The sequence below is a fragment of the Taeniopygia guttata genome, chromosome 7 (genome assembly GCF_048771995.1).
Source record: "Taeniopygia guttata chromosome 7, bTaeGut7.mat, whole genome shotgun sequence".
Taxonomy (NCBI): domain Eukaryota; kingdom Metazoa; phylum Chordata; class Aves; order Passeriformes; family Estrildidae; genus Taeniopygia; species Taeniopygia guttata.
In genome coordinates, this window is record NC_133032.1 from 13,854,890 (window position 1) to 13,878,385 (window position 23,496).

Sequence of the window (23,496 nt, forward strand, 5' to 3'; positions counted from 1 at the left end):
ATATGTAGCCCAGATCTCTTTGCTTAAATAAAATACAGCCCAATTTTTAAAATAAAAATCTTACTTTAACTTGCTGGGAACAATGTTTAGACTGCTCCCCATGTCCACTTTTTTCTACAATATAGCGTAAAGAACAAACTACTCATTAGCTCACGTAACCAAAACATTCAAAATTAACAGGAATAATTAACTCAAATTACTAGCTCTAATAAAGTGAGACCACCTTCTCATATTTAAATATACAAAGTATTCATCTAAAAGAAAACAAAGGTGCTTACAAAACTAATGTTTATTATTAGTTATTAATGTTTATTTTACATTTATTTCAAACCTCATCATATAGTAACAACAGGGTTATCAGGGTTATTATGTCTGTACTTTTTAAGAGAAGTGAAGCAAATGTAACTGACCTGGTCACTCTTATGAAAGCTGTTGGATTTCACAATATCAGATGCAGGTCTGCCCTGGGCTCCTGCGAGCTCCTGGGGAGCGCTCTGAGAGCTGGGCATGGGCGGCAGAGGAGCTCTCCGCTTCTTCGGCATTTCCGCTGGCAGAGTGCTTGAGTCGTACTGCTTGCTGACAGTGTTAGATCTCATGATGAATGTTGGCCTTGGCTTGCTCATCAATGGAGTTGCTGGGGCACTGGCAGCCTTGAGGTGTGGGAAATAAAAAGAAACCTAAATTGCATGTATTTTCTGGAAAATAATCAACAGTATTGATTGCTCAATCTGAATGTGGTTCTAGAAGTTTTCCTTATACAAAGTTACACCTTACTTGTTCTCTTTTCTTCTTGTTTCGTTGAAAAAAGCTGAAAAATCCTTTGTTTTCTTTTTCCTTCAGAACATCTATGTTTTCAGATTGGTAGGAGCCTAAAATAGAAAACAATAGTTCTACACATTATTTTGTGCAGAGATTATTTCTCCTGCATTCTTACTATTTCACCGTGTCATAAACCTCCTGCAATGATACACAAAACACATCATAAACCACCTATATTAACAATTTTACTAGGTGTGATAAAATGAACAGTTTGCCTAGCATCTATGTTCTTCTTCTTCTCAGAACTCAGGGAAGAGGAGTTTCAGCTGCTCTTAATACCAGCACATAATCCAGCCCACCCCACTTGTCATATGCTATGGTTCATATCGCAAAGGTAGTAAAAGGGGAAAAGAGCATCACACTTTTCAGCTCACCATTCCTACTGGCTTAAATTTATGGCAAAGTGTGAAGTGGGACAAGCCAGGTCCCAGCCTGCACATGGTGCAGCTAAGGAGAAAGATCACCCAAACACTCAATCCGTGCATATATAGCTGCGTAGCAGTCAAATCTATTCTCGTTACCTTGCAGAATTTATCCTCCTTGAATTGCTTTATTCATGCAGAGGATTTTTAAATCTCATGCTAACTTTATAAAAATTTTACTAGCATGAACTTTCTTAAAGAAATCCTATTGAATACACATGTAATGAGCAACAGAAATCAGCAAGTCTGGTAAAAATATCAATATAAACATGACCCTAAATTGAATAAATTGATCTAGGGTAAAACTATACAAAAATACTTTCCATACAGCTGTGTATATCCAGTTCTGCACTATTATTTGCAATATGCATTTAAGATAGGACAGAGATATTGCTCATATCACAGTTAAGATGATGTTGTAATAGGAGCAGGTGCTAATGTCCCAGAAGTTCTAAGTTTCATTGCCTATTTCAATAAATCATACCTTGAAAAGATGGTAAATTTAAATCAACTGGTGATGCAGCTACAGAAAAACAAAAAGAAAAACAGAAAATATGAATCTGAATCAAGGGTGTAGTAATAACATACAAACACAGAAAGCCACACTGGATCGTCAACATTAGTGAAATATTAACTGGGTACTTTGCAGAAGTAAAAGTATGTACATCTTTACCACCTAATACTTAAATCATTCCAGACCCTGAGCATGAAGACATGCAACACAGTCTGCAACTGCGTACATAAGTAGGGAGGCTTCACTTATATTTCTGAAGCAAAGAGAAAAAATCAGTATGTAGAATCGTTTGCTCTGGTTTGGATGGTTAGGCAGTCCAAACTTGGAAAACAAAGAGGAATGTGAAATTAAAAGATAATATTAATAAAATAAAATTTGAATTTAAATTCTATTAAGTAAAAGATACACCTCACCATTTACTTTCATAAAGATAATGGAAAATTCAGAGCTTTGAACCTATCTGCAAAATTGAAATGCTGAACTACTTCGTATTAAGAGAACTAAAGAATATCTAAATTTCCTAGCAGGGCACTGCTATGTAGAAAGCATATATGCCTTGGTATGCCCTCCTAAGGATTTTTGGTTCCTGCTTCAAGTAAACCGCACATCATATAATGCAAAAAGCAGCTTTTCCAGTCTGTAGATGAAAGCAGTAAATAACCAGACAGGAAAAAAAAAAAAAAATAATGCACTTGGGAGCACATGTAGTCAAAGTAACACATTTAGGCAAATACAAATATGTTGGTTTCCAGTGTGGAAGAGAAAGATATTTCATTTTTGTTTTCTGTATGGAAAAATGAAATACTTTCCAAATTTGTCATTCTGACCTTTAGCAAGTAAACTGAGAAAACTCTTGACACTGTAACCACCAAACAGTAAGGTTACCACATTTGGGTAGAAAGAGGGGCAAAGACAAACAAAACCCCAACAAGCCCCACAAGTTTTAAGCAGAAATAAAATCAAGCAAATGAAACACTGGTCAATACCAGGTGTGAGTCAATCAATATTACTGCTTTCCACATAAAGTAAAATTTTCTGTGAGAAATGTCTGAAATGGAACAAACCACACTGTACAAAAATTTTAATTACAGTATAGTAAACCTGTCACTTGTTCAGATGAAGTTAAAATCTGGCCTAGGAATAGCTGTACAAAATATTAGAAAGTTAATACAGTGTGTCCCTGTTGGTCCAGAATTAAAAAGACAATTATTATTCCTTCACAATCTTTAAAATTAGCAAGCAGCACTCAGAAATAAAGACCATCCAAATACTCTAATGCTTTTAAAATTTTAAGTTATTTTAAAGAAAACTAATTTTCTCAAACATTTCTTCTTTTCAGGTTGTCATGATGCCATGTAGGAGCTAAGGGAAGTAGAGTGCTGGAGTTTTTGGGGAAGGTGCGAGAGAAGGAAAATAAGGCTTTATGTTTAAGCAAGGACTTGTGCTCAGCTAACTCTTCTGGTAGTGAACACTTGGTTAGAAAATAAAACTTTCATACAGCACTTCTGAAAACAAAAGTCCAGGTATACATGAGTCAGTTTCAATTTTGTGGAAGATCAATGAAATATATATTAAATTTCTAGAAAATATTTTCCTAAGTAAAAAACCCAACAACATGTATGCAACTATTAAGCAATTACCTTTTATATAACAGCAGTTTACAAAAGTTATCTTACCTTGAGTGATATCCATGGCATATAGTTCTCTTAGTCCGAGGTCATTAAGAGATTTTGTCATATCAAGGGGTTCTTGAGACTGGTAACTCTTCAGTAGTAGAGTATGTGAAGGATCAAACTCACATTTGCTACAGATAATTGGTATGAGTTCTTGAAGAGGTGAATGTGGACTAACTCTTACTACTGTTTTCTGTGTCTTCTTGTAGTTTATCACTACCCTTACTGTTTGCTAAAGAGAAGAAAATTCCAATAAACACCAGCACAAATTCTGAAAGAAATCGCATTTTTACAACAGTCCAGAATTCCACTTATGGCCAACTTGACCAGTACTGTGGGTTTGGAAACATTACATACAAAACTAAGAACTGTTTTTCTATTCCCTTCCATGCAGGAAAAGGACATGTGAAGCAGACTGCTTTCTCCCTCAGCAGTGCCATTCCCCTGCGCAGCAGGGTCCGTGCCTGGAGGGTTCTACTGGGCAGCTGCAGGATGAAGTGCCACAAGCCAGTGCTTGTGAACACGTGTGTAGGAGGAAAGCAGCAGGGCAGCAGAAGAGCTCCCCTGGCCCTCTATAAGTGCTTCATATAAATTAACAGTCAGTATTCTTCTACATAGCACAATGACAAAGGTGGAAGGAAAAGATTTAGGCAACGCCCAGAAATTGGTTCAGTACTTCTTAAAGCTCCTGCCCTCTTCAGGGTATATAAAAAAAGCCAAGAGAGAACAGTATGTATTGAAGGAAAATGAACATACAATCAGAAGGGTACATATATCACAGCATGACAGATGGTACAAGATGTTGATTTTCAGTTTGTTCAAGGCTGTCCTCAGCCACATTTCATCTGCAAAATTTCTCAAAAGGCTGATGAAACATGGAATTTCAAATAATATTGTAATATTTCCTTCTTTCAGCAGCAAATATGTTTGCTGCAATAAATTGAGATGTATTTAACCTAAGAGAAGCTTATCAAAAAGAGACTACAGCATTTCACAGAGCTTCAAGGTGAGAGGATGAAAGAAAACAGGAAACACTGAAACAAGAGGATGAGCTACCAGGTCAATTTGTTGAATACAGCAGTAGTTCTAACCTGTTAATATGCTTGATTTTAGTTCTCACCTCTGGTATAACTGGAGCAGGTTTCTTCTTATCCATTTGTTTTGCCTTTACAATCACCTTTTCTACTTCAAGCATTCCCACTGGTGTGTTGGGTTTGAATTTAATCTGGCTATTTTCTGCTGATACCAACTCTATGGTATAACTTGATGGATTTAAATGATACTGTGCACAGAGAAAGATCAGCAAGTCCATCATGGGCTTCCTGTAAAAGACAAACGGAACTGTCACAACAGATGACAAATAAGCAGGCTATAACGAGATGTGCTGCTTAAACAAACATTTAATTCAAGTTGTCCTTTCTCTTCCAAGATTCAATAATTACTGCTAGACATCAACTTTAAATATCTTTGAGCTTTAAAAAACACAATTAAAAAAAAAAAAGCCAACCCTCCAGAAAAGCCACTAAAAAGAAAATGAAAACCAGTTTTTGCACAAAAGTATGCCAAGTACTTGAACAGAGTGGGAATTTCTTGCTGTGTGAAGCTTTTCCTGAGATCAACAGGAACATGTGGATTAGTTACCTCATTTAACATTTAGTGGGAATTTCTAACAGTGGTGATAAATACTCTGCTATTCATTAAGAACAGCTCTTTTGCAAAGCTTGGCGTTTTTATATCCATTTTGAGTTACAAGGGACTTTATTTTCAGAAGCTCTGTGCATTAGCCACTTGGAAGATGCAGGAGAAATGAAGTTTGAGAAAGTTACATTTTAAGCAGGTTGTGCTTTAGGGATTCCAGAATTATCTAGATGCTTAATACCAAGGGCGAGAAATAAGCCAAATGACAATATAGTGGGCAAATGCCATTTCTTGAGAAGCTCTGTGTGATGTAAGATGTCCTTCCCACAATGAAGAACGGCCAACAGAATTTGTCAGATGTAGTCAGTAGCTGTATGTCCTTGCTCCCTCAGTGCTTCATGAAAAACATGCAGAAGAGGGTATTAAGATGACTATTTCCAGCTGCTACAGAAATACATTTAATAAAATTGTACTATAAACAGAAATGTCATAGATGTTCAGATAGACCAAAAGTAAGGGAAATGTCCTAACTTTGCATGGTATGGAACTATATTAGGTTATAGCCCTATCAGATCATCCCTCGATATTTTTTTTGAGTTGGGTAAGGACAATTTCATTGTGACACCCTCTGCATCTTTCAGTTACAACTACGAACAAGAAAATCCATCACCTGCTCTGTCTCACAAGGATATTATGAAAATAAAAGTCTGAAGCAATCAAAAGGTATGTTGAAAAAATGCTGAAGTGTTTCTGAAAAAATTAATACAGGGTTAGGCTGGTATGGCTTTATCAGAAATCTTAAATTCTAGATGTAATCTCATACCAGAGGCAAGTATTCTGGTAACACAGCCAAGTGTGGAAATAGCTTCTACAAAGAACCATCAGATGAAGCAGAATTCTAGATAACAAAGATCATTAATATATTTATTAAGCAGTAAGTTAAAGCAGACTTTTCATATGATACAGTTCTATAAAAATAACTAAGAATGACTCAATGTTAGACATTATTGTGAATACTGAATTTTCCCCATTTAATTTACCCTAGAATAGCATTCCTGTTTCTTTCATCTTAAAGGACAAATGTCCCATAAGCAAACTGTCTTCTGATTTCTAGCAGCAGGGCTGGACTCTCTGGTGCATATGCTGCACTTCCAGAAGATGGTAACTGAAAGCTGACAGACATTTCCTTTCTAGAGGAAAGCTTTTAACTGCTTAAGTGGCAGGAGAACACTTGCCTCAGGAGGCAAAGGCAGGATGAACAATAAAATAAAAAAGCCATACAGAAATGGTACTCCAATGTGTGAAAAAGCACAGAAGTTATCAGATGGTCTGAAGAGGTATAGGAGAATGAAATATACTCCCATGCTTTCATCTAGATGGTATATAACAGCCCAAGGAATACCATGCAAAATACAGAATAATAACTCCGCCTCCCTTTTCACATTGCTAAACCAGAAAGTTTATTTCAATGCATCTCCTGTATATAGCACAATCTGCTTCAGTTACAAGACAGAAGGAAGGAATACTTTATTTCTTGTATTCTAATCCCTAATAAAACAAGCGCGTTCATCCCACAGTAAGAAGAAAAGGGCTGCAAATGCACATCTTCGCATTCCCCTATCTAGCTGTGGGCAGAGCAGGGCAGGGCCAGGGGGGAGGGAGCCAGAGGAGGCTGCAGACACTGCTTCTGAGTGACCTTTCTGCTTACCAGTGTATCCAATAAGTTACCTGTTACCTTTTTTCTGGTGAATTTTTATACACTGACTGGCTTTAAAGGCTGCACTTCGGTTATTGGAGTAAAAATATCAAAGATAACCAGAGCAAGAACTGACAGGCAAGGGCCCCAGAAAGCCATCCTATAGAAATGCACCACAGTGACAGGGGCACACCCTCATGTTAACCCGAGTCACAGTAAGGGACTGATCAGTGAGAATGATAAGTGAGAAACAGCTGCTAACAAACAACAGATACATGCAAATTAGTACATGAGAACGGTGATTCAGAGCAAATTTGCTTTCCAATGGTACTTCCACAAACAACCTACTTGACTGGAGGATGACGGACTTTTAAGTCCCTCCCCACTCCACTGGAAGCAAGGTATCTTCAAGACCGGCTTTAGAAATATATTCCTTCAGCAATCAAAAAAAAAAAAAAACCAAAAACCTAACAAGCTTTTCTTGTAACCACATCCTCCAAAACCTGTAAAACTCTTTGTCCCTAAAGCCTTCAAGGATTATAGGTGGAAGAATACATATATCACAGTACATTTAACAGCTTTCATAATTAATGTTTAGCAAAGCACAAAGACTAGGCCATCAGCTACCTCAGAGTACATCACCCGCTTGTCCTCCTTTATCTAACATCAGTAAAATATTAGTTTGCAACTTAACTTCAACAAATTACTCTAGGTTTTCTGGAAATCTCTGACCACAAATGTATTTACATATTCCAACTTCTACATAATCAGGATTTTTATTTCACTAACACTTTTGCTTTGTGCTACATAGCTCTTGCTATCCACTATGCCAAAGCAGGGAGCAAACCAACCCAACCTAATCTGAAAAAGGAAAGTTTCTTCTAGTGGACTATGGAATTTGAGCACACATCTGTTAAAACTCACCATTTTGCTTTTTCTACTATGAGATTTAAAAGGTGTTCTCTCCTTGGGACCTTCAGAGCTGCTCACCCCCAATTGTGAATGAGGAAAGAAGCAAAATAACAATTTGTCTGTTTATGTCATTTTTAGAGGGATCATGCCTATTTGATCACGATAAATAACTATATATAAAGCCAGAGAAAAGCTAGAACAAGAGATAGTTTGAAATATACTTCACAGTGTGAAGTTGATGTGCAGATCCTGCACATCTCCCCACATTCTGAGATGAGCCTAGTAGTGCTAATACTGGTTCTTATTTGCAAGACAGTCACTTATGAAATCAATAGCATACAGTATCTTGATTGAAAAATCCTGTAACTGTGGGATAATAAAACCTATTGGGAAATAAGTGCAATTCCTGATAAGCCTGTAAGGCCTGTCTTGAACACTGAGTAATTATACACAATGTAATCTGACCAAGTGAAAATAGATGCAACATTCCTTTCTGGTACTTTGTTCTGAGCAAAGCATGAGAGAGGGCCCATGGTACTCATCAGTGTGGACAAAGGAAGCAAAAAGAACAAGAAGCTCCTGGCAGTGTACACATGAAGCCTCATGTCTAAGAAGGTTTAAAAACAGAGGAAAGCATCATATTTACAGACTGCAATATTCCTTGCTATAAACATGCTGAAAAAACAGCATAAAGCATCAAGTACTCAGATTATTTCAGAAAATTTCTTCTGAGAAATAAAATCTCACATTTAAGTCATCCTGAAAATCAGAGTCAGGGGGAGGTGTAAAAAGACCCACTACAGCTCTGGTGAAAAAGCTGATTATTTGATGTCTAAGCAACAACCTCATGAACTCCAGCAAACGAGAGTGTACAAACAGACTCAAGCCAGGTTTCATCTCTCACTAGGTATAAGCACACATTTACAGTACCTGGTTTGAATGAATAAGTCAGCCTGCTTGGTTTCAGTGGAAGAGACATGAGATATACACTAACACATAGACAATACACAAATAGATTATCTTATTTCAGCTTAGGATAGCAACAAACTGGCATCCAAATTACTGTTATCCATACACAGGCTTGCACAGGACTCTTCCCAGCAGACCAACATTTTAGATCCCAGGATTTATGATTTCAGCTCACCAGTAAATGTGCAGGTCTTTCTGCACAAAAGGTGACTTGAGAGTTACATGCACAATCTATCTTACCAATTAACAGTCTGAAATTTTCAAACTAAAACCAGCTTAAGGAAAACATAATTGTTAAAAGAAACACAAAGCTGTAGCTATAATTTTTTTTGAAGCTTTACAGATTTTATCTGAAGTGATGACATGTTTTTTGATGATGGCTAGTAGTCTACAGGTAGCAGTGCTAAGCAAGTGCTGAATAAATAACTTCGTACCCAAATAGGATGAACAAACTAATCTTTAAAAAGCAAAACTTATGTGGGAAAATTCACTGAATCATTCTAATAGATATTTTATAGAGATTTTTAGTGACTAGGAAAAACAGGTGTGGCTACACATACTGAGAGATACCATACTGAATTTCTGAATCTTAAAAAAAGTCTTCTGAAATGGCAGGTAAATGTACAAAGAAGTTTCCATATCTACCCAAAAATCATAGTAGTATCAAAGAATCATTTAGGTTGAAAAAGACCTTTAGGATCATCAAGTTATTAACCCACTAAACTATCAAGTCCACCACTAAACCATGTCCTTAAGTATCACATCTATGCATTTCTTTACACCTCACTAGGCTGCCTGTCCCAGTGCTTCCTTTCCTTGAAGAAATTTTTCCTAATATACAATCTAAAGCTCCCCTTTAGGCCATTTCCTCTCATCCTATCACTTGAGACTTAGGAAAAGAGACAAACCCTAGCTGGCTACAACCTCCTTTCAGGTAGCTGCAAAGAGCAATAATATCCCTCCTGAGCTTTTTCTCCAGGCTGCACAGCCCCAGCTCCCTTGGGAACCCAAACCCTCCTAAGACTTGTGATTTTGACACTGCACTTGGCTGCTCTTCTTTGGACACACTTTATGTTCAGGCTTACACAAGTCATGTATTTTACCAAATGAACATAACCTGGATGAGAGCTGAAGTAAACCTGAGCAAAAAGTAAAATTAAACAAAAATGCCATCCTGTGTAACATACCTCCCATTAACTGTAGTGTACTTGATCACATCTCCTGGCAGGACCACTGATAATTCAATATCTTTATCAATTACATTCTCTTTCTGTTCCATGATGAGGTTGGTTGGTTCTGTGCTATCAAATGGAGAAACAGCAATGGATTTTGTTTCAGATGGAGGAGGTGGTGCTTTAGATTTTCTTCTGAAATAAATAGACAAAAATTAAAAATCAAGTATGCATTTATACATATGATTCCAAACTTGCAAACCGACAAGTCTCAAAACAGAAATAAACAACACTTCATTATTTTCTAAAGTAACATGTGCAACAAAGGGATAAGAGAATATCTTAAATATACTATCAGTAGTGACAGAAGACAAAACTGGCTAAGGTATCCATCCCAAAAAAAAAAAAAAAAGGCAAAAAAAGCAAGCACTCAATAAACATCAAGACAAAAAGAATTCTTTAATATACCTTGAAAGAGTAAATTAGTTGGTTGTTTTTTCCTTCCTTGAGTTATTCAAAGACCCTATTTGTGCATTCTCCAAAGAGATTTACTGGATTAGTATAAACAGAAATATTGTACTATGCAGTATGAAACCAATTGTACTACCACTGTGCTTAATACAGGATAGATACTGGAGCAAATAGTGACTCTTTTCCTCCCCAAATGTTTCTTTTGGATATTAAAATTATTCAAATAAATACTACCAGTTCTACATTATTTAACTTCTATGTAGTAATAAAATAACAGTAGAACCAATTCTACTGTGTTGTAATATTTCCTGACATTTTACTCACAATATGCTTTCACATATTCTCCTCACCTATGCTGATCTATTTTAATTTTCTCTATACCCTTTCCTATGTCAGTGACCAGACAGTTTACTTTTGAATACAAGGACTGATCACTAAATAAGCTGCACTTATTTCACTAAAAAAAGTTGTAAAACAGCATAAAACCCTCTATATTTCTTAATAGATCTATGTTATAATAAATTCTGAATGCAGGACTCTCATGTCCTAGAACATCTAGTCCGGTATCTCCCTTTATTTAAATAACTCTTCACAATTATCCAATATATTCAGAAGGAAAAGATATTATTAATTAAGAATTGTATCATTAGAAACAAAACCAAAACAAAGTCAAGACACATTATCTCATCATAGGTTTTGATTTTCTTATAAACATTCTTGAATGAAACCACATTAGTAGAAAGTTACAATAGATTTCAACATAATACACAAAGGCTCCAAAAATATGCTCATCATTTAGATGGAGCTAAACCAAAGTTTGTTTACTTTAAACCTAAGGAAAATAATTAACCCCTATAATTGTCCTGCAGAATTAAAACAAAAAGAACCTAGCATACAACTAGAAACACACACCTTTCTTGAGAAAACAAAGTTTAAAGTCACTCACAACGAAGAGCAAACAAGGTCCAGAGCAGCATTGCAAAAAACAACTGTAACGAGGCTTCACATGACTGATCCCTTGCTGAAAGTGCTTAGAGTTTTGAACTTCAGAACTCTGAAAAATTAACTATTCACAGCCCCTCGGAGCTAATCGGGAGTACTCACAGGCCTCCAAAAACACTGAATGAGGATCCACATTCAAAATTTATACCTGCTCTCTCAACGATTAAAATTAGTTTGGTGTTCTCTCTATGCAATTCATGATGTGCAACATGAGCTGAAAATTTGACTTTGGTCTCTACAGCAGCTTGTCTGGGTTGTTTTAGGGTGTCATATGCATTTCAAAATTTATAAATCAAACTTCTTTGTATTCCTCGCCACCTTCTTTGGGGGTTTTCTTGCAAGATTTCTAGCTTTGATGTAACTGCCAAATATAAATTACTAGCAAGTATATAGCATCAATACAACTATTAGAAATAAATAAAATCCCCAAACCATAAAAACATATCCCATGACATTAATACCAAAATGCCCATTGTGAACTAGTACTGCTTGTCCTCCCTTCTTTACTCTTTCTTACATCTTTAACTTCAAATGACTGTTAAAAGCTATTTATCACAGAATTCACTCTTTGAAGAAGTGTCACAGAAAGACTTCTTTCCAAATGCTAAGGGACTCTATTTTCCATTAAGTAGACAAATGCAATTTTATCACTGGAACTGTATAATCACCAGAGTACTCAATGACACACACAGCAATAAATGTGGTTTATTCACACAGTGTCTAACTAAATCTGACCAAATACTCTCATCAAAACACGTGTGCAGCAGTTCAAGTTGCATGTATTTGTAAAGAACACGCACACACAGGGTCAGGAGGTCTAACAACGTCGCATAAGCCTCGCGTCCTCCACTGCACAGTCACATACCCCACCCTGCTCTAGAAAATCTGAATGGGCTTTATGGTTAGTTATGCTTACCTGTCCCACCCAACACAAAGGAGGAAAAATCCCAAGTGCACTTTCTCAGAAGTCATGCCAAGTTTTTGGCAGCCTCGTATTAAACAACAGGGATTCCAATGCTTTCATTTTCTGTTTCCCGATGCTGTGTTTTTGTTTCTTCAGTTCTCACTAATTCTCTCATCTCTCCTTCTCAGCCAGAACAATTCAAGTGACCCTGATTACATAAGCAGGTGATGGTAGAAACCTCTACCTTGCAGAGGTAGGTTTTACATATAAACCCTCCTCTCCCTGCTCTGCAATTCAAGAAGCCAATGAAAGTGATTTTCTCACCAAGGCATCCTCCACACATCATTTTATCCCAACACCAAAACTAACTCCAAGTCTATACTACCAATGCAAATACTTTTCCACCATAAAGAACCAACAAAAGCCTGGTTCTCTCTTGTCTCTTAACCTATACCAAGTGCTCAGCAAACTAGGGGAGCTGTTGATTTGTAATGATTTTACTAAAAAGACAGAGGAAGATGTAAATCTAGTTTCTTCTCCTGAAAACAAAACCTGTTATTTTTAGTAAGACAAAATACAATAATTTAATTTTAACCAAATGAGGTCACAACTCAATAACAATAAGAACTGCTCTGGAAATTGTGCTGCAGTATCCTACGCGATGTGTGTCCTCACTCATTCCTTGTCCACTTGTGTCCCAGTTCCATCAACTGGCTAACCTTCCCTACACACCAGGCACTGAAACTGCCGAAACTCAACTCTCCCGGAAGAATTATCTTCTACATAAATTTTCTGTTTAAACTGCTGCTTGAGCTAAAGCAAAAAAGTTTCTTCTCTGATTCTTCCTAGCATCGGAGAAGGCTGTGAGAGGGACACCCGCAATGCTCTCACAGGGACCCACAAACACAAGGTGCTGCAGTCCAAGCACTTTCTATTTCCCTTGTTACCAGAGCACCTGGAGCCCACTGCTCATGCCAAGGCCTTCAGCTTTTTCTTATCTGGTAGAGATTATATTGTTCCCCAGAGAACTGATTCATATCTCTTAGAAACTTAAATTTCTGAAGTCCCAACTGCACATCCTGCCAGTCTGTGTGACAACACAATTCCTGTATTAAAGAATTCTTTCAGCCAAATGCAAACAGAAGACAATCATTTTAGAGAAAAACAGTGCATCTTTAACTCAAATCCAAGACCATAAGGTCAACATGTTATGTGTTTCAGATCCCCCTTCAACAGAATAAAATGTCATTGCTGTATCTTAACAACTTTCCTGCTTGCAAAGGAAAAAAAATGTCAGTGATCTGGATGCATAGAAGCCTTTTTAAAATAAAGGTCTGACACAGTAAATAAATAACACATCAATTTATTTGATTTTAAAAAATCCTGTTAGGGAGTTACAAGCAGTATATTTTCAGCTATCAGTAACTAGAGAAAAACACATAAAATAATGAAAAATACTTGAACTTAGAGTGACCTGGGTATTCCAGTTTTCATCAGAATTTCCTTTTCTTTCAAGAACCTCTTTCCCAAAAAAAGGAAAAAACAAAAAAAAGAGGAAATCTATCTGCTAGATTAGTGTGCAATCAAAGGCGACAGCATCAAAGAATATTACTGTTTACAGCACTTAACTTCCTATTTGGAACACAGTTACATGAGAGTATACAAAGACAGCTTCATAGCACTCTCACTGAAATTATTTTGAATCTAACCTCCAACAACAAAACCTTTTCTCAAATTTTCTATAGCATTCACCTAGGACAGAAAAGGTCATAAGGATCTCACCTGCAATTCAGTTATCTCTCAGGCACTGAAGCAGCTCATTAAACATAGTGCATTAAAAACCTTCTAAGCACAACACATACACTTCAGTTGGTTAATTTGACTTAGAGCACTATGAAGAACACAGGTTTATTTAAAAAGCAACTAGTTTGGTTTCTTTTTTCAATTAAATTTTACAAAATTAGATTTGCCAAAATTAGAAGCAGCTCTTTGTTTCATTTTCATTCAGAGTCAGAAAAGGATTTAACTCTACTAAGATCATGAGAGGAAAAAGTCCACTGTAACAAAGCTTCTTCTAGAGCTTTTCTTGTCTTCAGCCTCTCATCTCAAGCAATTATTATAATTCTCTCCTGACTATTGCAACAATACTGTTTCACTGCCGTGTCATAGAAGCAGACATCCAAAACCTCACACATAATCTTCTCAGACAAGGAACAGTTGAACAAGACTTCAGGCCTATATTAAAAACCAATATTGATTTGGGTTTTTTAACAATGATACATCAGTTTTGGCCAACAGGTACACAAAATATTTAGGCTCCTAGTTTCACCTATAAGCATCCCCAACCCCATTCTCATCTTTAACACTCACAAAACAAATTTGTCTTCTAGATTGAGTTTATTCTGTTCCCTCTTTGTGGATAATAGCTTCACAGTATCACCACTGCAAGTCTCCAAGATCAAACACTACCTGCTAGGAAAAAGCTTAGAGACAACTGCAGTATTGCTATCTGATCTGCTCCTCACAGTCCAGCACATGACTCAAGTTGTCAAGGCAGGTCACTCAAAAAATCACTTGTATATTTCAGGAATAAGTATAGATGAAAAATACTTCAAAAATAAATTCTATTCATCTTCACTAAATTATTAAAGGCACACAGGTTTCTATACAAAATCTGGGGGGCCACTAAGTGCTTCAAAAAAGGTTTATTTTAAGTAAGATGTATGGTAGTATTCTAATATTTTTCCTTAACACTCAGCAGCCCAAATATTTGCTTTACCAGCCACAGAGTATCTATGTAACATGACTATCAGCCTTGATACTGGGCTTTCATCTCAACATCAATATCACTGCTTGAGATACAATCTCTCTCTTTATTTCTACTATAAAAGCACCAGTTAGATGTTAAGATCAAGGTATGGATCAATGAGAGTCAAACAATGTCCATTCTGCAGTTATCCCTTCAAGCCAGGCTTATGATACATGTAGGACGATATAAAGGAAAAATATTTGCTGTATCTGCTCCAGAGAGAAATATAATCTTTCAGATTCTCAACTCATCCATTTAGTTATCTGGGGAAGAACGTGAGGCCATACTCTACAAATACTGAGTCTATCAGGTGGCTCAATAGGTATCAAAAAAAGCCCAACTTCAGCAACACACCTTAATTTCAATTTCCACGCAGAGGAACAAACATTAACAGTTTGTAATTTTTTTGTGATAACAGGTTATTTTACAGGGCACTTCTCTATATTAATTCCCAAGAGTGAAAGGATACAAATACAGTAAATAGTACAAGTATTTTTAAAATAAAATGGCATAAAACAAGGCACTGGGTATATAGCTCTGTCAACACAATAATTCATAGTGCAACTGATATATCAACTGACATGGCAGTAGTAATGCTATGGGTGAAAATATTATTAAGTGATCTTTGAAGATGATGTCTATGGATTTAGTCAGTGAGGTTCCAGCAAACAGCAAATCATCTACAGATTTCTCTTACTCATGTCTTTATTCTAATATAAAGAAAGCAAAAAATAAAATAAAATGCATTTCCACTCTCTTTCAATAAATAAAGTGGATCAAGAAGAGGAGGCATCCCTGGAATCAGACATTTTTTCAAAGAACTTGTGAAAGAAAAAGTTTCCCTAGTCAACGGGATGTGTGGATTTACCCCCTAGTTAGCCTCATTGCTCTGAAGATTTTTTAAGTCTTATCCTACAGAGAAATAAATCACAGGACTGGGACGGTAACCATGACAGTAAGGTGAAAGCTTAATGGAATCTCTGGATGTCTGGCTCACACTAAAAGCAAGAAAGCAGCAAATGAATCCTTCAGTTCCCTCCAGACCATTTGGAACAGACACTTGGCCCCTCTGATTATCTATCCCCATGGCAGTGACAGTCTTGAAAACAGAAGCGACTGCATTTGAGCCATAATTTATTAAATGTTTTTTATCATTACAAGGAAAAAGAGGCAATTCTGAGACAACATAAACACAAGTCTGTGTTATGGTCATGTTGTTAATTTTGCCCCTCTTAGCATTAAAGGGGCACTAGCTCTGGCATAAACATATAATTTAAGTACAAATTTAAAACTTTCCTAGAAAAAAAAATTAAATCATTACCCTTCAAATTAATATTACAATGATCTAGTCAAGCTCACTTAAAACTTATGAAAGACCCAACTGCTGAAAACAGAAAGCTGCTGACAGTGTTGTCTTGTACCATCCAACAAAACACTGTTAGCTGCCCTCTAGGCATAAGAATCACTTTGCTCTTAGGAAGAGAGCCAAAAGCTCAGAAATCTAGCAAGCAAGAGAGGATAAAAGGAGAAGAAAAAAATCTCCTCTAAATTAGCATCGAGTTTATTATTATTATTTAGGGATTATAGAGATATGTTCTGATACAAAAGTTTTGTTACAACTCATTCTGTTGTGCCAAGAGGAGTACTACTTTTACTCCTGGGGAAAAAAAAAAAAAACAAAACCAAACAAAACTAACACATGAAGTGAAGTAGAAAATTAGTTCCAATGACATTACTTCTAAAGAGGCTGAGAACTTAAGACTTCTGAAGTAAATAGGGCTATCACAAAATATTAATACAAACCTGGCATGTCCATGTGGAAAGCAGATACTTTTATCTATTTTTGCAACCTTTTCTGAAAATAAAAGATGCAAAAAAGTAACCTAGATTTGCTACCAAAGGAAAGAACAAAAAATCTGAACAGCATTCAAAACTATTAAAATCTTGTATGGCTCAGTAAGCCTTTATTATATTCACAGTTATGAAAACAGCCTGACAGAAAAGAAGGACAGCAGGGAAGAGAAAGTAGTAAATCTGTAACAATAATTGCATAATATATAACTGGCTGAATAAACAGGAAAAGAAAACAAAGAGCAGCTTGATCTGTAAGGGGAAGCTTAACCTTTGATACACTAATAAATCTAACAAATACTTAAAACTCAAGCAAACGTATGCTACCTCCACTAAAAATAAACCCTCCAATCTTTATCAAGAACTGCTAAAGAGGTTGCTCATACAGCTGTTTTTCTCCTATGACTAGTAAGAAAGTTCAATTAAGTGCTTTCAAATAAAACAAAACCTGAATCTGTCCTTCTGGTCATTACTCCCAGTCATGAAAGCAGGTAAAATGCCACTGTCTTTTCAAAGCCTGCAGACAAAGCACCTAGCCCTGCTCCTGGCTTTTCCAGCTGCTATTCTGAACATCAATAGAAGTAAGAATTGTCAATTATCTGAGCTTTGCTGCTATTGCTTTTTTCTCCTGCTCAAAATAATGTTTCAGAAGTAACACTGGAGGCAGGGAATGGATAGATTTAGAGGCTGGGAAAGGTAAGGAAAAGAAAAGCAGAACCACTCAGTACCACAGCAGCCAGCAGGAAAGAGGCTAATACAGACCCTTCCCTTTTTTCTCACAGACATACATGCCTCAAATATAGGTACGTGGGTGTAGATGTAGGTGGGTGACAGATGAAATGCTGCAGGACAGCAGCTAAGAAGCTCTACACTAACAGGGAAGACAAAATCCAACCCCTCTCCTTTTACCTGCTGTAGAAGGCTGGGTTCAACTGCAACAGTAGCACTTCCCAGCTGAAAACTCAGATACAGGAAGAATGATTGAGAAAGCATAGCAATGCAACTTTAGAAAGCACTGCAATTTATTTTCATATTTCCTGCAACTGTTTTGAATAGAACAGGCTTTCTCCCTTTTAGAAAGTTCTTCATTCACCAGAAACTTTCTCTTAGCAGTTATATCCTTTATCCACCTCGACTTTGGTAACACTTAAAATCTTTTGCATATTAACATCACCCAAAAATAGAAGAATTTATTAAACTGAAGAACAGAGATGACATTAAGTATTGGAAAGGAATGGGACATAGGAAAAGTTTCTTATCCTGAGCAAGGTTAAATAGAAATATCTCTGTGTGTATATCTATGTGCACTTATACACAGATGCTATGAGACACATGGATGTATAGAGAGTTCCTACACAGACAACCAGGTCTGCAAATAAGGCATCCTTGTTCATTACAGGAAAGAAAGAGAAAAAAAGAGGTAAGTTTAGGCTGAGAAACTGTACTAAACCAAGCTTTTCTTCACTAGATTTCAAGAGAAGCATCTTGGCAGTTAGTATCAAGAAAAGTTTGATGGAATGAAGAGGTTTATCCCAATATATGAGGACTGTAGCTACAGTTCCCCAAACAGAAACACCAAGCATCTTGGACTAACACTGCTTGCAAAACTAAGAAATGTTTTGAGTACCCACCTGCCACCAGATTTCTCCTGCTCATCCTTTGCAGCTGGCTCCTCAACATTCACTCTCCTGCCTGCATCTTCCTCAGAGAGCAAAGTGGAAAAACCTTTTACCTTCAGGAACAGGGTCACATTTACTACCTCCTCAAATGCCAGCGATGCTGCTGGAGCCCCAGCCCCATCTCAGGCACGGTGTGAGGGGCAATGGGCAGTATGAAGCAGAGCCACAAGTCCCATCCCAGCTCTCTGCACAGCGTAAACTCAACCAGCAGTTTTCACGGCCACCTTTGCAGCCACTGACTGCAGGAGCTCCCTCCCCTCTGCCCTACTTTAACTTTACCTCCCTCATTGGCTGGCAGCTCAGGGCCCCAGATGAATGCTCCTATTTTGTCTCCAAACTCATCCCCAACGACACACAAGAGCTGTCATTATCCCCTTTCTCTGCTTATATCTGCACACCCAAAATCCCCTGCACCCACTCCTTACTGGATTCTTGCAACAGGCAAGAGGCAAGGAAGAAATAAGGTATTTCTTTGAAAAAAGCCGGCTCCCTGCGTGATGGTAACACCAAAGCTATTCTGGATAACCACTTCCATTAGAGAGCCCCTGCACTTTCTACAAAAATGTATAGGCCTTCAGCACTAAATATAAAGTAGAGAAAATTTCTTATTTATATAATAATGATTGTAATCATCAGCAGCAACGTGCTCCAGGGAATGTAAAGAAACTTTCCTAATGAATGCTTTGCTGTACTATACTTCACTTACATATTCACCCCTGCATCCTCTCCAACTTTCTCTACCACATCCAGTTTACAGCCAATATACTGCTGAGTTTTTAATGTTCTAACAGATGACACAATGCCAGCAGCATACTGACTCCTACAAGAAGTTCAACTGAACACTGTTTCTTAAACTCTTTCTTTGTTGCTACAAACAAAGTCCATCTTGGCATTGTGCAGTTATTTAGGAATTTAGTCTATTTAGATACTAAAAAATATTTTAATGCTTTCCATGATAAATGAAACCAGTATACAACATACAGGAAACATACATACTACACAGCAAGGACTCTATCACATTAAACACTAAAAGAATCAAGTTTTGCAAGGTATTACAAGCAACTAGTGAGGCTTTTTGTCCCCAACAAAATTTTAGATCAAAATCCGATGCAAATCAAAGAAATAAGAAAAGCCTTACAGTCCGCATGAAATAACAGCATTCCTCACTTAAAATAATCTCAAAAACCTCATTTGAGCTTCTAAGCACCAAATATCAATTTAAAATAAAATGGGCAGGAGGTTTTATACCCAGAAATGCACCACTGAAATTTCAGCAGTCTGTCCACATGGATAAACATCTTTACACACCCTCATCTCTTAGCCAGAGACAGGATTTTAAAAACCTTTTGTAGAATGATTACATACTTTTTTTGAAAAATTACAACAGACATTAATTCTTCTTCCTTAATACAGGCCTATATTTAAGTTCTGACAATTTATGTACTGCTCTACACCTGAATTCTGTGTCCCCTCCAAGAGCAAGGACTTAAAGATATATAATTATTGGTAAATATTTTTTCCTCACAGCAGGTGTTAGGACAACACAACATAAATAGTACTTTGAAGCCATTCTGCTCAGCCTCTAAACAAGGAAAAGGAAGAATAACAGCTAAAATTTATTACACTACTTTTCTGCTTACCTCCAAGACAGCACAGGTGGTTCTTCTCCATTAATATCAGGTGAATTTCCTTCAACAGCATATGGAGGTAGAAGGGAGGGTGTGTGTGTGTGCATGGCAAGCTCACTGTTGCTCCCTTTGGCTACTGCTGACATCAGTAAGCCTACCTATTTATAATCCCACCACCTGACCAAACAGCCTACAGAGTACATCTAGAGATTTGTACAGCCTGTAATCCCAATATATCTAGTTCAGCCAATTCAAAAGAGAGTATTAAGTAGCTCTGTTATGTCTTCTGTGGCTTTATACCATAAAAAGAATCCAATCCTGTTTTCCGCACCTCTTTTATTTGCACAAAACAAGTTTAATGGGAATTTTTAGAATTAGGACTAGTCCTTCTATCCATGCTTTTTAGCCTTCCCCTTTCTCTGCCTGTGAGATATCCAACTAAACACCTCAGGTGAGCATATTCTAGGGATTAATGGAATATTTAAACAAGAGAGGCAAATACCCATCTATATCCAGTTAATTTCATCATCAGTACTACCTACAAAACTATTGAAATTTAAGATTTTTACAAATCAATTTCACAAGCCAAGTACAATATTTATGCTATCACAAAACCAAAAACAACTCAGAAGTGTTTAAAGTAGGATAATTTACCTTGACCTCATTGTCAATTAAAACCAGAAGCTGCTTAAAAGCAATTCTTGATTCAGTTACCTCTTCCTAAAGTCAGCCCTAATGCATTCAGCAATGGGAGGGCTGCTTGCAGCTGAGTCTGCCCAGGGACTGGGAAGGAATGCAGTCAAACTCTTAGGGCAAGTGCTGTCATCACTGGCAACATCCTCCAGGTTTCTATCATTGGTAAATGTTGCTTCCAGATCTGTATCAGGCCATAGTGTGTTTTGAAGTTGCTTGAGTAGTGCTTCAGTGAGAGGAAAACATCTGTGTGAGTGCCTGCATGCTGAGTAAACAACATTACTGACGGTTCCTTACCTAACCTTTCCTACCTGAGAAGTCCTATCACCAGCATCCACCCACACTGATGCCAAACAAAACAGAAATGTAAGTCAGCTTTGCCTAAATGTGTGTGTGAGGTTGAATGAACAATTCAATGAATCAGTTGTGTTTCAAGTCAAATGCACTCTGCAACCAAACTTCAAGAGTTAACAATAAAATAATAAAAATCCTTTCACTTGATTGATAAGCTGGAGAGGGCAATGATGCAGATGCAGCCCAGCTTGCAGGACAGGACTGCATGAAGGAAAAGTTTGGTGTATACAGGCTATCAGCGTCAGCTAAAACACCAACATATTACTTGTGGCTGGTATGTCCCACACAGGCACAGTATTTGAGATATTCACTGGAAGCCTTAATTATTATCTGAGTCCAAGGGCTACAGCTAGAAATATACAATTAATATTCACAGTAATAAAACATCTGATATTTTCAGTCCTGCTGTTATTTTATGGTTATTTTACATACAGTTTATCTAGTTAGCAGTATCCTCCTTATCGCTTTCATAGATTAAGCAGTAAATTTATCACTGCTGAAAAATCATAGGGCTTTCATTCAGGGAGTGACCAATGGAATTTAATGCTACTGACCACAAACAAGTGCCCAACAACTCAGATAACTTGAAAGGACAGAAAGATTTCCCATTTCTACAAGTACGTACCTGGCCATTTTCCCTTCATCTGACAGAGGTTACTTTAACTTTTTCCCCAGTATCACTCAGCATAGATTACTTGCTTTTTGGGGTTTTGTTTTTGTCTTTTAAGTTCCCAGAATACTTGTGGGAGGTAAAATTGTAAGAATATTAAAAGATGAGGAACGAGGAGAGCTACACAGGGAATTAGGGAAAAAAAAAAAAAGGAAAATAAAACCACCACATAATGGAATGGAATTTAAAAGTTTTGTTAGAATTTGGTTTAGAATTTTGAAGTGCTTCTCATTTTTTCACAAAGCATCTATTTAAATTACAAATCCTGGCATTGCTCTATAGCAACACTTCCTAAACTGAAACATCAATTGAATAGTATCAGCAAGGAAAGGCAATGTATGTGAATGCACCATAAACTTCAATTTATTTTATAATTTCTCATGTGTATATTTAAAAGAAGCAAAATAATTATATTTTGCTAAATAGAATGACAGTATAGGGCTAAATACAACACACTTCCCAAACAGGTCCCTGAAAAGGTCACATTTGAGTACAGATCTTTCATGCTTTTTAATCCATAGAATTGTTTCCAAGACGAAAAAGTTGAGACTTGTATGTACTAGTGAGGAAAATAAAACAAAACATTCCAACAATTCATTCTTAGATCTTTAATACTTTCAGATTCATCTGAGTGTGATTACCCAGAGCATTTAGTACCTTTGCAATGGAGAGAAAAAAAACCACCCAAAACCACAACTCCAAAAGCCCAGTGCACTGTTAGAACTCAATGGATGTGCATCAATAATGTGTGTATGCAAAATCTTCCCAGAATTATCTGTTTTTTCAAATCCCCAATAGAGATGTATCTGTGAAGCTGGGAACTCTTTGAACCTATTGTCTCTATTGCTATAAACAAAAGAACGTTTTTTAAAACTATCTAATACTTCATCTAACCCTTAAATAGTAATGATTATTTTTTTAAATAATATCCATGAGAAACTGAAGTCTGAAAGCAGCAAGAATAGCAGGAAACACAGATTACCAGGGTAAGAATGGCATCCTTCCAGATTAAATTCTTGCTTTATTAAATACTCTGTTTCTTCAGTTGCTTTGTACCCACTGAGCTGACATCTCATCTGTGATGGACCAACACAGTCAAGTCTCCAGGGAAAGGCAAATAGTTTTGTTAAATCAAAAAGAATTGGAGAAGAGAGCATAGACAAGAGGCCTCCAAATAGCTTGGAAACAGACCAAGAACTTCTTTTTTTTTATGCAAGTCACACATCAGTGAGGAAAGCTGATTTCAGATTGTATCATCACTCAACAATAAGTGGGACTTAATTATTTTACCATTAGTTAGCATTTCATTTAAGGATTTCATGCATAATCATTAGACAATTCTGCTGCATGTTCTCCTTTCACTTACTTGGAACACTTAGAACACAACAAATTGGCACATGAACGAAAGGTAAATGTAAGAACACAATGACATGATCTCAGCTCTCGTGTCCCTTAAGCCGTATGTCACCTTTGATCAATTCTCTCTGAACGTTCTGTTTACTCCTTCCCTGTGGATATATATGGCAGAGACCAGAACCATGCACTGTATTGTCATCAGAGACTTATACACTGGTGAAATCCTGTTTTCCCTCTTCTTCGTCATTCCTTGCTAACATGCTT

At 36.9% G+C, this 23,496-nt stretch overlaps 1 protein-coding gene across 12 annotated transcripts in view; it reads right to left on the reverse strand.

The window, feature by feature from the left end:
* Positions 1–23,496, reverse strand: part of COBLL1 (cordon-bleu WH2 repeat protein like 1) — a 105,693-nt gene that overhangs the window by 25,676 nt on the left and 56,521 nt on the right. For 9 of the 12 annotated variants that reach the window (XM_072932156.1, XM_041717324.2, XM_072932154.1 and 6 more), the window contains 6 exons: positions 9,831–10,010; positions 4,549–4,750; positions 3,432–3,660; positions 1,726–1,764; positions 775–869; positions 411–650 (listed from right to left, as the gene is read on the reverse strand). In XM_072932156.1, coding sequence (XP_072788257.1) covers positions 411–650; positions 775–869; positions 1,726–1,764; positions 3,432–3,660; positions 4,549–4,750; positions 9,831–10,010 — 985 coding nt within the window. Of the gene's footprint in view, positions 1–410; positions 651–774; positions 870–1,725; positions 1,765–3,431; positions 3,661–4,548; positions 4,751–9,830; positions 10,011–11,198; positions 11,220–18,483; positions 18,768–23,496 lie in introns of those variants that run through there. The other 3 variants (XM_030277395.4, XM_072932161.1, XM_072932155.1) reach the window with 3 other exon arrangements.